The sequence below is a fragment of the Odocoileus virginianus genome, chromosome 9 (assembly GCF_023699985.2).
Source record: "Odocoileus virginianus isolate 20LAN1187 ecotype Illinois chromosome 9, Ovbor_1.2, whole genome shotgun sequence".
NCBI classification, from domain to species: domain Eukaryota; kingdom Metazoa; phylum Chordata; class Mammalia; order Artiodactyla; family Cervidae; genus Odocoileus; species Odocoileus virginianus.
Window position 1 is genome coordinate 55249148 of NC_069682.1, and position 12802 is coordinate 55261949.

Consider the following 12802-nt stretch of genomic DNA (forward strand, 5'->3'; position numbering starts at 1 on the left):
ACCTATTGTGCACCTGCTAATTCCAGTGTCTGACTCATTTCTGCTGATTCTCATCACCGCGGCTGTTTCTTACACTTGAGAACACGTGATTATCTTTTTAAAAAGATTCTTTTACTTATACTTTTGGTTGCACTGGCTTTTCATCGCTGCCCATGGGCTTGCTCTAGTTGTGAGTGGGAGCCGCTCTCCAGTTGTGGTTTGCGGTCTTCTCATCCCAGTGGTTTCTCTGGGTGGGGAACACGGGCTCTAGGCACTTGGGCTTCAGTAGTTGTGGCACATGGGCTTAGTTGCCCCGCGGCACGTGGGATCTCCCTTGACCAGGGATCGAACCCGAGTCTCCTGCATTGGTAGGCGGATTCCTTACCACTGAGACACCAGGGAAGCCCCTGAAAATGATTCTTAGAGCTTCTCTGGGAGAAGTTATTGAGGCCTGGGGCTAAGATGTGCTCTTCTGAAGAGCAGCAGTCCCCAACCTTTTTGGCATCAGGGATGGGTTTCATGGAAGACAATTTTTCCATGAACTGGCGTGGGGGGGTACGGTTTCAGGATGATTCAAGCGCATTACATTTATTGTACACTTTATTTATTACATCAGCTCCACCTCAGAACAGGCATTAGATCCGGGAGTCTGGGGACCCCGGCTGTAGAGGTGCTAGCCTGACACTCCACTACCAGCTGGAGCTGCTTTAAATTCTCAGCCTGAAACCACACAGAGGTTTCTCTAAACCACTAAGCGGTGTGACTTGTTCTAGCCTTGCTCAAGGAGCCAACAGCTTGTGGACGGGGGATTCTCAACAGCCTTCCCCCGTGCCAACACCACAGACCCTCTTCCACAAACCTGAGCCAGTGCTGTAGGTAAGATTCCTCTTTCTCTGAGGTGGGGATTTTGTCAACATCACCTTTAAGCTGGTGGGGGGAAGCACCTTTTGGGTTCTGGGTTTTCTTCCTGGGTCTTTGATCAAAGTTCCTACCTTGTGAAGACTCAAGAGCTCAAGGAGTCTAGGCTACAAGGGACTGCCAATGTCCGTGGTGTTACCAGCAGCCGTCACTGTTAGTGCTCTGGATGCGGGCTGTGTGGTGGGGTCTGCCTCAGAACTCCCGCACTCTCTTGCTAGCTCAGCTATCTACTTAGTGATTAAACACGAAATCTATTCGGGTTTGTACTGAACGGGGCTCTCGGAGGGTCCTGGCCCGCTGTTTCTTTCCAAAGCAGAAGTTTCCCCCAGAAGTCAGTGTCTTCCCCCTCCCCCAATTCTGTTTACATCATGATGTGTTTTTAAAAAAGGAGCTTCACTGATGGAAGTGCACGTTGGGGGTGATTTTGATAAGCTCTTCAATCACAGAAAAGGAAACTATTGCCTGGAAGAGAAATGATTTCCCTTAAGAGAGCTGAGACTTGGGATTTCCCCCCAACAATCTCTTCTTTTGGGTGGTTCAGTGATAAGGAATCTGCCTGCCAATGCAGGAGATTTGGGTTTGATCCTTGGGTCGGGAAGATCCCCTGGAGAAGGAAATGGCAATCCACGCCAGTATTCTTGCCTGGAAAATCCCATGGACAGAGGAGTCTGGCAGACTACAGTCCATGGGGTCCCAAAGAGTTGGGCATGACTGAGCAACTGAGAATGCAGGCATGCATGCAAGGAAAACCAAAGCTTAAGACAAAAGGTAGATTCTCTGAATGATCTAAAGAAATGGATTATACTCAAAATTTTAAATTCACAGAAGAGCAAAGATACACATCTACAGGTGACTAAGTCTGGTTTCCAGAACAGAACACTAAAGAAACCAAGTATCCAGCCAAGCTCACAATGGCTGTTCAACACCTTATGTTGTAACAGAAACATGCAAGAGAACTCCACCCCAAAAATGAACTAGCTTTAAATGATCATTATATACAAAAAGTTTATTTTAGAAATCACATATCTTTAAAAAAAATAACATTGAAGTTTTAAGTTCTGATCTTGACTGAATGTTACTCACCCTCTGCATGTCAGAGTGTTCTGTGGTATAATTAACGATTCGAGGAAACCAAGTCCCTTTACACTAGTTCGAAACATGAATGTGAGTTTTAAAAGAAGAAAAATTTTAAAAAGAAGCTATTTTGGAAGCACATGGAAGCATCTTGATCTTGTAAACAGAAGTCCTGAAACTACAGACACATTGCTGAGACTATTCCAAAAGCTGGAAAAAAGTAGGCATTATCATTTCAATTCACGAACAGTTAAAAAGGTTCAATGGAACCAGTATCGAGTGTAGTGTGCTCATCCCAGTGCATCTCAGAGAGAAGCAGCAGAAAAGTTAGACCTTGACTTTACCGTTTCGAAGGCTGGAAGTCGGAAAATGTGGGTAGTTTTGGCTGGTAATTTCTTGGGTAGAACTGGTTATCCTTTATTCTACTCAGCAGGTTTCTTTCAGTCTTATAAAAACGGCGCCCACAGGTGACCAAGCTCAAGTATTGGAGAATCAGGACACAAAATAAAATTTAAACTCACTACGGACCCAAATATATAGCTCTTTGGAAACCTGAACTATAACCTGTGACTTAACATGAAAATGGTTTTAGATGAAAGAGTTTAAATGATCCTTAAGGATGATGTCTAAAACAGAAGTTTTAAACAGTAAACTTCAGAAGATTATAAATTAATTCCTATAACATAAAACAATTAAGTCTATTTAGTATCTTTATCAAATGATCCTGGATTGTATTTTTAGGAACTCCTACTCAGATCATGAGGTATCTGTATTGGGGGATAATGATAAACCAGAATATCTATCTGTAAGAGGAGCTCAAGGCTCTCTGATGAGGCTAGAATTGAATCCAGAGAAGTATTGTCACCATATAAAAAATTCTAAGAATAAGAAAACCTGTATTATTTGGTTAATTGCAAAAAAAAAAAGGGGGGGGAAAATTCTGAGAACACCGCTGCTGGGTGCATCCAAGATGAGCAGTCATGGTACATGCTGAAGAGAACTCAAAGCTAAGATTTAAAATCACGTGAGGAGAAAGTCAATTGATAGAGATCATTCCTGACGATGAGCAACACCTCACAGCAGTAGCCGGTTCGCCTAATTTTGATTAGATCGACTATCCTGTCAATGTTTCCCATCAAAGGGTAACAAGGTCATCTTACTGAAGACAAGTGTTTTAGGTTGTGAAAGGACTATGTGGGAAGCGTGCTGGGACACACACCTCCTATGAATCTTAAGGAAAAGCTGGCCACTCATTTTACTGAAGTGAAACGTGTGTTGACAGTGAAGTTGCAGATCTGATCTTTATTATCAGAATGATGTCATTTTAGGATAGAACTGATAGATTTTCTAAAATGAGCCTAATATGGCATAAAACTCTTTGATTTTCAGAGCTATATGCCTATGTATCTGCCGAAATGTATTTTGGAAATATACAAGGAGGATACAGAACAGGCACAGAAGCTGACAAAAATATCCGGATGCACATTCCTCATGACAGATCCACGTGGGATCCAGAAAGCACTTTAATACCCTATCCATCAAATGATCAAGAGTCTAGAGAAATAGTAAGTCCTGTATTTACAAAACTGATGAAAATCACACTGTAATAATCAGTGAGTGCAGAACAACCACACAGATCTGTTTCCAACTTTTTCCACCATGATTCTCCATCAAGGTAAAAAAAGATTCTTTCATACAAATCCCAGAAGGATGTAGAGGTGGCAGCATAACTGCTGGAGATGGAGCAATGACTTACTACTGAGGCTGGTGATGGACACAGGAGGGGGGGTTGGTGGAGAAGAGGGCAGAGTCCTCTTGAAAAGAACCCTGTTGGACGCAGGCAGCTCTAGTCCGTGGTTGACCTCCGGTACCAAAATCGCGCCCGGAAGTCATCGCTGCAGGTCATGAAGCCGGGGTTGGTGGGCGAGTGCACAATGCAGCGCACGATGTTGTTGTGGCCCAGCGAGAGCAGGTTCCGGCGCTCGGCCGTCCGCGAGTCCCAGCAGCACAGGCTGATGGTCCTCTCGTCCGGCAGCAGCACGTAGTCCTCCGTGTGGTTGAAGACGGCCTGCGTCCGGTGCACCTGCCGCCCGCTCAAGCCAGCGCCTGCGCAGAGACCGAGAGGTTAGGTAGGGGCCTGGGCGCCAGGGCCAGCCTTCCAAGTTCACATCTTAGACACCTGACAGCTCTACTTTTGTTATTAGCTGTACCGATATAAACACAGCATTAATCGTTGAAGTAATACACATTTATTGTGCAATTTTGGAAACTCTTAAAAAATATACACATATGAAAAAGAACATCACTTTTGGGCCCACCTCCTAGTACAACTCTGTTAATATTCAGATGTATTTCAGGCATAAAAACACCTCAAAAAGAAAAAGAATATACAAGTAGTGCCACATTATCTAATTTCATGTTGGGCACACTTCATGCTTTTTTCCTAGCTGCAAAGTAGCCCAACTGTTTGGAAGCACCATTACTTAATGATCCTTTTCTTGCCACACATGTAGTTTGTATCCAATTGGCATACTGTGATAAACATCCTTGGTGGAGATATTTCGTTGGGATAAAATTCCCAGCACTAGAAGCACTGGGTTATATGAGCAGCCACTCTCCAGAAGGAAGTTTTATGCTTTTTAATGACCATGAATAAAAAATTGTATTTTATGTTTAAGTATTACATAAACTATTCCAAAAAAAAATTCTGTCTGATAACCTTATACCCAGGATTAACATTAGCAACTTTTCCAAATATCTCTGTGCATTGTACACTCATTTGTAACTTATTAAGTCAGAGCATACTGCATGTGGTGGAGACCTACAAAGAGGGCAATATAGTTCAATGGGTAAAAATACACACTGTGGTGTTGGATCTGGACTCAGTACTTATTCTGGATGTGACCCTGAACGAATGACTTAACATCCCCAGGCCTCATCTGTCCTGTCAGGATAATCAGAGCACTCATCCTCAGGATGCTGTGGGGATTAAAAGGAGGTATGATGTCCAGTCCACTTGGCAGGCTCAGTGTTCAACAAACATTACTATGAGTGTGTGTGCATGCTTCCCGAGACTCTTCTTAAATTTCTAACAGTGGGTATAGCACTTCAAAAATATTATGTATATTTAAAATTTTGATCTATGACACCAAGTTGCCCTTCAGAAATATTTTACCAATCGATATTCCTAACAATATGTGATTTCCTGAGATGTTTATTGATACTAGGTAATACCAATCTTTTAAATTCCTAAAATATGATAAGCAAGAAAAGGATACTTCCATTTTTGTTTCTTAGGTTTTTGGTGAAGTTGGTCATCTTTTCTTGGGTTCACTGACCAATATCTGACATGTTCATTACATATGCTATGGATATTTCCTCCCAAGTCCAGCATTTTAATTTTGTTTACAGTGTTTTAAATTAACTTTTAACATCAAAATGTCTAATATTTACTTGGTAGTTTTCCCTTCTCTTTCATTATTTCAAGAGCCCTTTGAATTCTAACTAAACATTAAAACTGGAAAAACAGATCCAAAAGTGCTGACATGAAGGAGTATAAACTGTGAATTATGAAAAAAAGGGAATTTGCATATAAATTCAGTATAATCTCATTTAAAACCCAAATCCCAATTCTAGCAAAACAAACCAATCAACCACATATAACCACAAAAATGTTCCAAACATTCCTAAAACAAAAATGACTCCTCCACGCTGCACCAGCTGCAGTGGAAGCCAGGGAGGAAGCTGACTCTGGTCACTATGAGATAATCCTAAGGTAGGTTATGCTGCACCCTAGCGGTTCCCAGGTCACTAACTCTCCAATCTTCTCCACTCACTAACAACCCAGGAGATCCCTTACAACAGCGTTGTTTTCTTATGAGTTTTAAGTTCTGGTCACAGTAATTTCCGTGTCTGACACAAACAGCTCACAACAGAGAAAACTAGCTGGTTTTCTACCAAACAGCCTTTGCTGCTACGAGGATCAAAAGAATGAAACACAATATTTTAACACTTACTATCAAATAATTAGACCTTAACACTGACTGCTAGGGATAGGATCTATTTAAATGGATCTCGTAAAAAGAGCTTTCCCACAACTGTTACAATCAGAGACCAATGTAAATTAATCAGAGAATCAGACTAACATCATTGCATATTTATACAGGTCCAGAACACTTGGGGTCTCTTTGGGGGGTCTCCTCTCTTCAGGCACAAGCCAAGATCTTCCCTCTCACCCACTGAGGGTTTTCTCTGCACTATGTTCATGTTTTTGTGGGCAACAGGCAGGCCATGGGTATACAAATGAACCTCCAAACTCTCAAGTGTTACTTGTGTGGAATCAGATCTAATTTTAGCTGTTAACATACTGAGATGAGCCAAGTTAAGAAACTGTGGCTTCTACTTCCAGCTCTGCCTCTTGTTTGATTCACATGGGGATTTACTGTGTGGATCTGTTTCGAGAGTTCTGGAAACTAAAACACCTCAGGAATGTGAATTGATATCAACCTCTTACATACCTGTGTATCTGACCAGCGTTCGTCCTGTTGATATTTCCCAAAGTTTAGCTACAGAGTCTTTTCCACTTGACAGAATATATTTAGAATTTTTCGAAAAGATGGCAGAACAAACTTCCGCGCCATCATGTGCTTTCTCGAACGTTGTGATGCATCGATTTGAGACACCATCCCATAATTTGATGCAGCCATCCTTGCTACCAGTCACGTACATATTGGCACTAGGATTGTAATTCACTGAGCATATGGCATCGGTGTGCTGATCTTGAGGGTTGCAAGAGACAAAGCACTGAAATGTGTTGATGTCATAAAGTCGAAGTGTCGGATGCTGAGTCCCCACAAGTATAAAGTCTCCGGAAGGATGAAAGGAGATGGAGCGTAACATTTCAGCCTCCTGTCAGGAGAGAGCAGGGGAACCACTGTTAAGCCTAAAGGAACTGCGGAGAATATCTGGCCAATGCAGAGAAATCATAAAACAATGACCAGGTATTACACAGGCACGAGAAGAACAAAGAACTTAATGAGAGAATCATTTAAACAAAGATTTCCAAAACTATTTACTGGTGAGATTATTCCAAAGAACACAGAAGTGAGCTTCATTATTTTAAACAAACAATGGGTGAATTCAGAATGGAATATCATCATTCTATGATACGTTTGTGGGGCTTCCCTGCTGACTCAGACCGTAAAGAATCTGCCTGCAATGTGGGAGACCCATGTTCAACCCCTGGGTCGGGAAGATCTCCCAAAGAAGGGAATGGCAACCTACTCCAGCACTCTTGCCTAAAGATTCCATTGACAGAGGACCCTGATGGGTTATATTAATAATCCATGGGGTTGCAAAGAAATGGACATGACTGAGAGACCAACACACACACATGATACCTTCATATACAATTAGTGAATAAAGATAAACAACTGTACTTTAAGAATAGTTCCTTAGGACTTCCCTAGCAGTCCAGTGGTTAAGACTCTGTGCTTCCACTGCAGGGGCACAGATTTGATCCCTGGTCAGAGAACTAAGATCGCCCCCCAAAAGAATAGCTTCTTTGTCCCAGGGCTCCAAATATGGAGGTGGAAGTCACTACTAAAACACCAGAAGGTCTGAACTGCGTTTTCAAAATAAGGCAACCAAATGTTGCTTTTTCGGCAAATACCTGAGTGTCCCAACTAAATAATTTTGTAATTCCCATAAGTTACACTGTAGAGAAGTTGGTTATGTTTTGTCTTTAAGCAAGAATCTGCAACCTTTAAAGAGTGATGTGAATTCTGAACCGTATCTCTGCCCACCAGCTGTCCTGAGCGGCCAGAGGAAGTTGGCGCCTGACAGCCCGAGAGCCATGCCATCTGTGGCAGGCAATGCATCCTCCTTGTTTATAGGATGACCACGGAGACAACTTTGAAAAAGAGAAGAGTCACACATCAGCTCACTGTATTAAAGGAAAAAAAAAAACAGAAGCTCCTTTCCAGACATTCCTCACCTGGATGTATTTGAAGGCTCTTTTTGCAGACGGTTTGGAATAATCGAATAATTTAAGAGTATAATCCCTTGAACCAGAGGCGAGAATCTGTTCTGTTGGGTGGAAGGCAAGACATGTGACTTCATCCACGTGGTCGTAAAGAGTTCGAATCACTGGGTGGTTTTCCATGTTCTGCTGTGCAGTCTCGTTCATCATGACCTAGGCCAACAAGGAAAGAAGAGAAACTCTAAGTGGAATCACTCTCATTCTTCTAAGGGACAACAGAAGATAAATGGTAAGATGTGACTGGGATCTTCACCTCAATCGGCATGGCGCTTTTGGCCAGCATTCTTTCTGTGTCCAGGATTTTTATGGACGCATCAGCAGATCCAGTAGCTATTAGCTGCCCATCTCTACTATAGGTAGCTACACGACAGGGTCCTTTGTGGGATGTGACGTAGCAGGTTTCGTACTCTGACGCTTCTGGGGACATAGTCTGGACATCTGCATCAAATTCCAGGTCAATTCCTGTGCCAGGGGCAACTGTGTCTGACCGACCAATTGCATACTGAACTGCAGTGTCATCATTTTCCATTCCTGAAAGCAGTAAAAATGAAAGGCATGGAGAAACATTATTTTAAAAGGACAAGGCAAAATTCTTGATCCAAACTGGGAATGCTATTTGCCAATGTCAATGTATTAGTTCTTGCAGCCACATGACACTTAATACTGTACAGAATTATGTATTTTGAGCTGGGGGCACACACAGTGACAAGACTGTAAGGCAATATGGGTTGTGGGAAGTTAGGCTCCACTAGGTGAAGTCCTCTCCCCAGATACTTGCCTCTAAAATGTTCTACTTTAACCACAACTAAACACGCTGAAAAAAAGCACTTCTGCAGTTAAATCACCCACTTTTTCCCGTTCTGAATTTTAATATTTTGCATGTCAAGAGCTGTCATTAGCAGCTTTGAAGCTCATTAAGTCAGTGTTAGTAGTAGCACTAGTGAAACACCTTTGAAAAAAGTGTTAAGCTGTGAATAAAGTCAATCAAGAACATGCATTTTGAATTGAAAAATAACTTGACACTGTACAATGTTGATTAGTATAGAAAAAATCAGAAATGCAGATGAACCAAAAAATAAACACAACCTTGTATGATATATCACCCAGAGATAATTACTGCTAACATGGTGATATGAATTCTTCGAGCCTTTCTCCATGCACACGGTTGTTTCATTTCTTAAAACAAAAATAAAACCACACCATGTAACATGGTGTGACTTACCTGGTCATTTAATCATACAGAACAAACACCTGGTCAGTGTAATAAATGTTCATCCACATCACACTGTTGGACCCAATTTTATGGATACGAGAACCTTTATAATCAATTCCATATTGTTGGGCATTTCAGTGGAAATCATTCTATCTCCCCCGGCTAATCACAATTTACATTGCCAAGTCAAAGGGTACAAACATGTATAGTAATTCTTTTTTTTTTTTTTAAACATGTATGGTAATTCTTATTGCTTCCAATGACACAGGCATGCACCAGGATACACTGTTGAACAAGACAAGGTTCAAGGTTTTTATTAAACTTTCAGTCTTTCGGTGGATGGTAAGGATTGTGAGGGAAACAACAACTCTAAACAATAAAGAAAATTTCAGACAGTGATTCTATAATGAGGGAAATAGGACTGTGATTTCAGAGCAAATGGGGAAATATGGGGAAGATGTTCAAGTTATTTCAGAAGAGATAAGGAAGACTCTGAGATGACATTTGAGTTGAGATTTGAAGCAATAATAAGTAGAACAGCAGAAAGCACCAGATAATTCATATAAAGATCCAGAGGCTAGACAGAATCAGCTCAAAACCTTCACAATCTGGACTTTGTTTACTCCTCCAATATCTAGCACTGTACTTGATATATACTAGCCCTAAAATGAAAGGGCCATCATCTTGAAAAACATCTGAAACTGTCCTGGGCTCAATGAAGAATTGGCATTCACAAGTTACCAAGTTTGATGAGATGCAGGAGCTGCTCCGAGGGAGCGCACACAGACTGAGGCTTGATTTCATTGATGAGACCATTGGCAATGCTGATATAGCCGTCATAGAGCAGCTGGCTAATGATCAGCTTGTAGAGCTGCTGGCGGTCCTTCAAGCCCACTTTGGTTCTGTACATCTTGGAGAAGAGGAAGATAATTTTTCTGCCAGCTGTAAGAAGAGAAAACAGGTGATAATGAAGGGCAAAGGCAGGAGTAAACCACAGAAGCAACACAGGAATCTGGTCAGACTTTTCAGGGTTTAAATCTCAGCTCTACCAGCATTCTCTTTGGTTGGCAACTGTATTTCTCTGAGATCAGGGGCCTCAGCTCTCAAAAGTGAGTGAAGGTTAAACATGATGGTACATGTAGATTCTTTTGTGCACAGTGGCACACAAACAGCTCAAAACGTGTCAGCCAACATTTACAGCTAGACCTCTCTTCATCATTGTTTCTTTGCCAAATTAGCCACGCATGACTTTAATTCTTCACTGCAATCTCCAGAATCTTCCATTTCTTCTGCTTATAAAACACTGGTAATGTTGCAATAGGTAAGAGAGCTGCTATTGTGGATGCCCAGACACTACTGTTTCCACCAGCCTAAGCTGTTACATGTATTAAGGTCAGTTATGGTTATTTTTAAAATACTTTTTAAGACAATGGAGCTTGTTATGTTACATAATTAGACAGTAAATCAAAACATTAGGGCAAAAAAGCTATCATGCAATGAAAACTAAGTCAGGTTGAATGCTTTGCAAAGCATTGCTTAATAAAATACTTGTGAACAGGATATGGTGAAAACAACTACTTAAAAAAAATGGAAAAACTGGAAGGACTGTGCACTTTGATTTACAAATTCTCAGTCTCAAGAAAGCAAAAGAGAAAACTGTAAATAATGGTTGGTTTTTGAGTTTATGGGGGGGAAAAAAAGAACTCCAACTGGTGAACATGATTAGATAATCTGATTATAAAAATCTACCTTTGTACATATGTGTCGCTCTGTAGACACTGGAGATGGGAAACAACAATAAAGAATAAGTCATTGGCAGACAGGTGGCTGTGGCAAAGAAAACTGAAAGACCACAGGAGAGATAAGAATAATAAGGGTGGTCAGCGGTCTATTAACACCAGTACCTCCTGGTACTGCTGCACTACACAGGGGTAATTCTGAAAGTGGGAGATTGTAGTAAAGCAGTGGGGAACAAGGTTTTTAACTACACAATGCCCTCTGGAGAATTACTGAGGCTACTGATCATAAGAACAGTTAACATTTACTGGGTGCTGACCATGTTTCATCTCAAACCTCAACTACATCCTGCAAAAGAGATCCAGTAATCTTGTTTACAGGCGAGGAGGGGATATAACCTGCCCAAGGTCTCAGAACTGGGAGGAATCAGGATTGGAATGTAGGTTTGACTCTAGAGACTGTGTTGTTACTAACCGCTGCTTGTACTATTCCTTAAAACCTTAATGATATTAATAAAGCTAGCTAAAATTCCTTAGACATTCAGTGTAGCATATAACCAGGTGGCACACTGGTAAGGAACCCGCCTGCCAGGTTGAATCCCTGAGTCAGGAAGATCCTCTGGAGGAGGAAATGGCAACCCACTCCAGTGTGCTTGCCTGGGAAATCCCATGGACAGAGGAGCCTGGCAGGCTATAGTCCATGGGGTCACAAGAGTCTGACGTGACTAAGCATGCACGCCAGGCCCCAGGACGTAATACACATGGTGTAAGCAACAAATATGCATACCTCATTCAACCTTCATTTAATCCCATTTTAGAGGTGGGCAACTGGAGGCCCAGAAAGGTTAACTCACCCAGGATTCAACAGGTTGTATGTAAATGGCAGAGCCTGGATCCTAACCCAGAGCCTGTGCTCTCACTGTGCTGTACTGATGGGGGCTGAGCAGATACATATAAATCCATGCTGTGTAAACACTAGGACACAACAGAGATGATGAAGCCGCTCAAAGAAATCAGTGAACACTGCAAGGAAAATGTGGCTTTGTCATCCTGTCTCTTCACTTATGTTAGGCGCATCAACCGGCGTACCAAGAGATTAAATAAGAAAAGAGAGGACGTACCCCGCTTAACTCCCATAAAACTTTCGCTCGCTGGGCTAGTAAGCAGATAATTACCATCCCCAAATTGGCAGATGAAGGGGCTACAGCCCGAGGGCAGGAAGAGCCCACTGCAGGACAAGTGGTCCCTGGAGCTGGAACAAGGACCAAGGCGAGAACACAGACGCCCCCTCACCGAACGCTCCGCTATGACCCCGACCTAGAGGCCAACGAAGGATGGAAGGGAGAGTGTGAGCAAGGCCATTATGGAAAAGGAGGGACAGTGCAGGCCAAGCCCAGCAACTCAGGGCGCACGCCACCCCGCTCACTAATGACCCTTCCCGCCCCGCCCTGGTCCTCACGATGGTCCCCTAAAGGTCCCAGCCGACCGCACCAGCCACTCTCCACGCAGCCCTGGCTCTCCATACCCGCTAGTCCCGCTCTCTCGGTCTCCCGCTCTCTCTTAGAAAAATGGAGGCGCCAATCCTGCCCGATCAATCGCTCCGTGCGCACGTTCACTGCGCACGCGCAAAGGGCGTAGCGCCGAGCGCTGCGCTATCGATCCGCATCCCTCAACTTGCTCCTGCCCTTTTCGCCATCTTACTTACGGGCACGATCGAAAGACTCGCTCACCTCCTTCAACTTTATCTACCCTGCGACAACCCTGATGCCAAGGAACCGGTGCTTTACGGACAAATATTAGATCCAGAGAACACCGCGGGCGCTAGAACGGCCACGGGTGTGT

General features: G+C 42.7%; 1 protein-coding gene across 3 annotated transcripts; it reads right to left on the minus strand.

Annotated features, from left to right (window-relative positions):
• Positions 1-1882: 1882 nt before the first annotated feature.
• CSTF1 (cleavage stimulation factor subunit 1) lies at positions 1883-12791 on the minus strand. Of its 3 annotated transcripts, none has more exons than XM_020905227.2 (6): positions 12691-12791; positions 9966-10166; positions 8265-8542; positions 7967-8164; positions 6489-6879; positions 1883-4077 (listed from the first exon to the last, which is right to left on the minus strand). In XM_020905227.2, the coding sequence occupies exons 2-6, from the start codon at positions 10132-10134 to the stop codon at positions 3818-3820; spliced, it is 1296 nt and encodes a 431-aa protein (XP_020760886.1). In that variant the 5' UTR covers positions 10135-10166; positions 12691-12791; the 3' UTR covers positions 1883-3817. The 3 variants fall into 3 exon arrangements, with proteins under 3 accessions (XP_020760886.1, XP_020760885.1, XP_020760884.1); XM_020905226.2 differs by lacking the exon at positions 12691-12791 and adding an exon at positions 12486-12571; XM_020905225.2 differs by lacking the exon at positions 12691-12791 and adding an exon at positions 12082-12333.
• Positions 12792-12802: the final 11 nt, after the last annotated feature.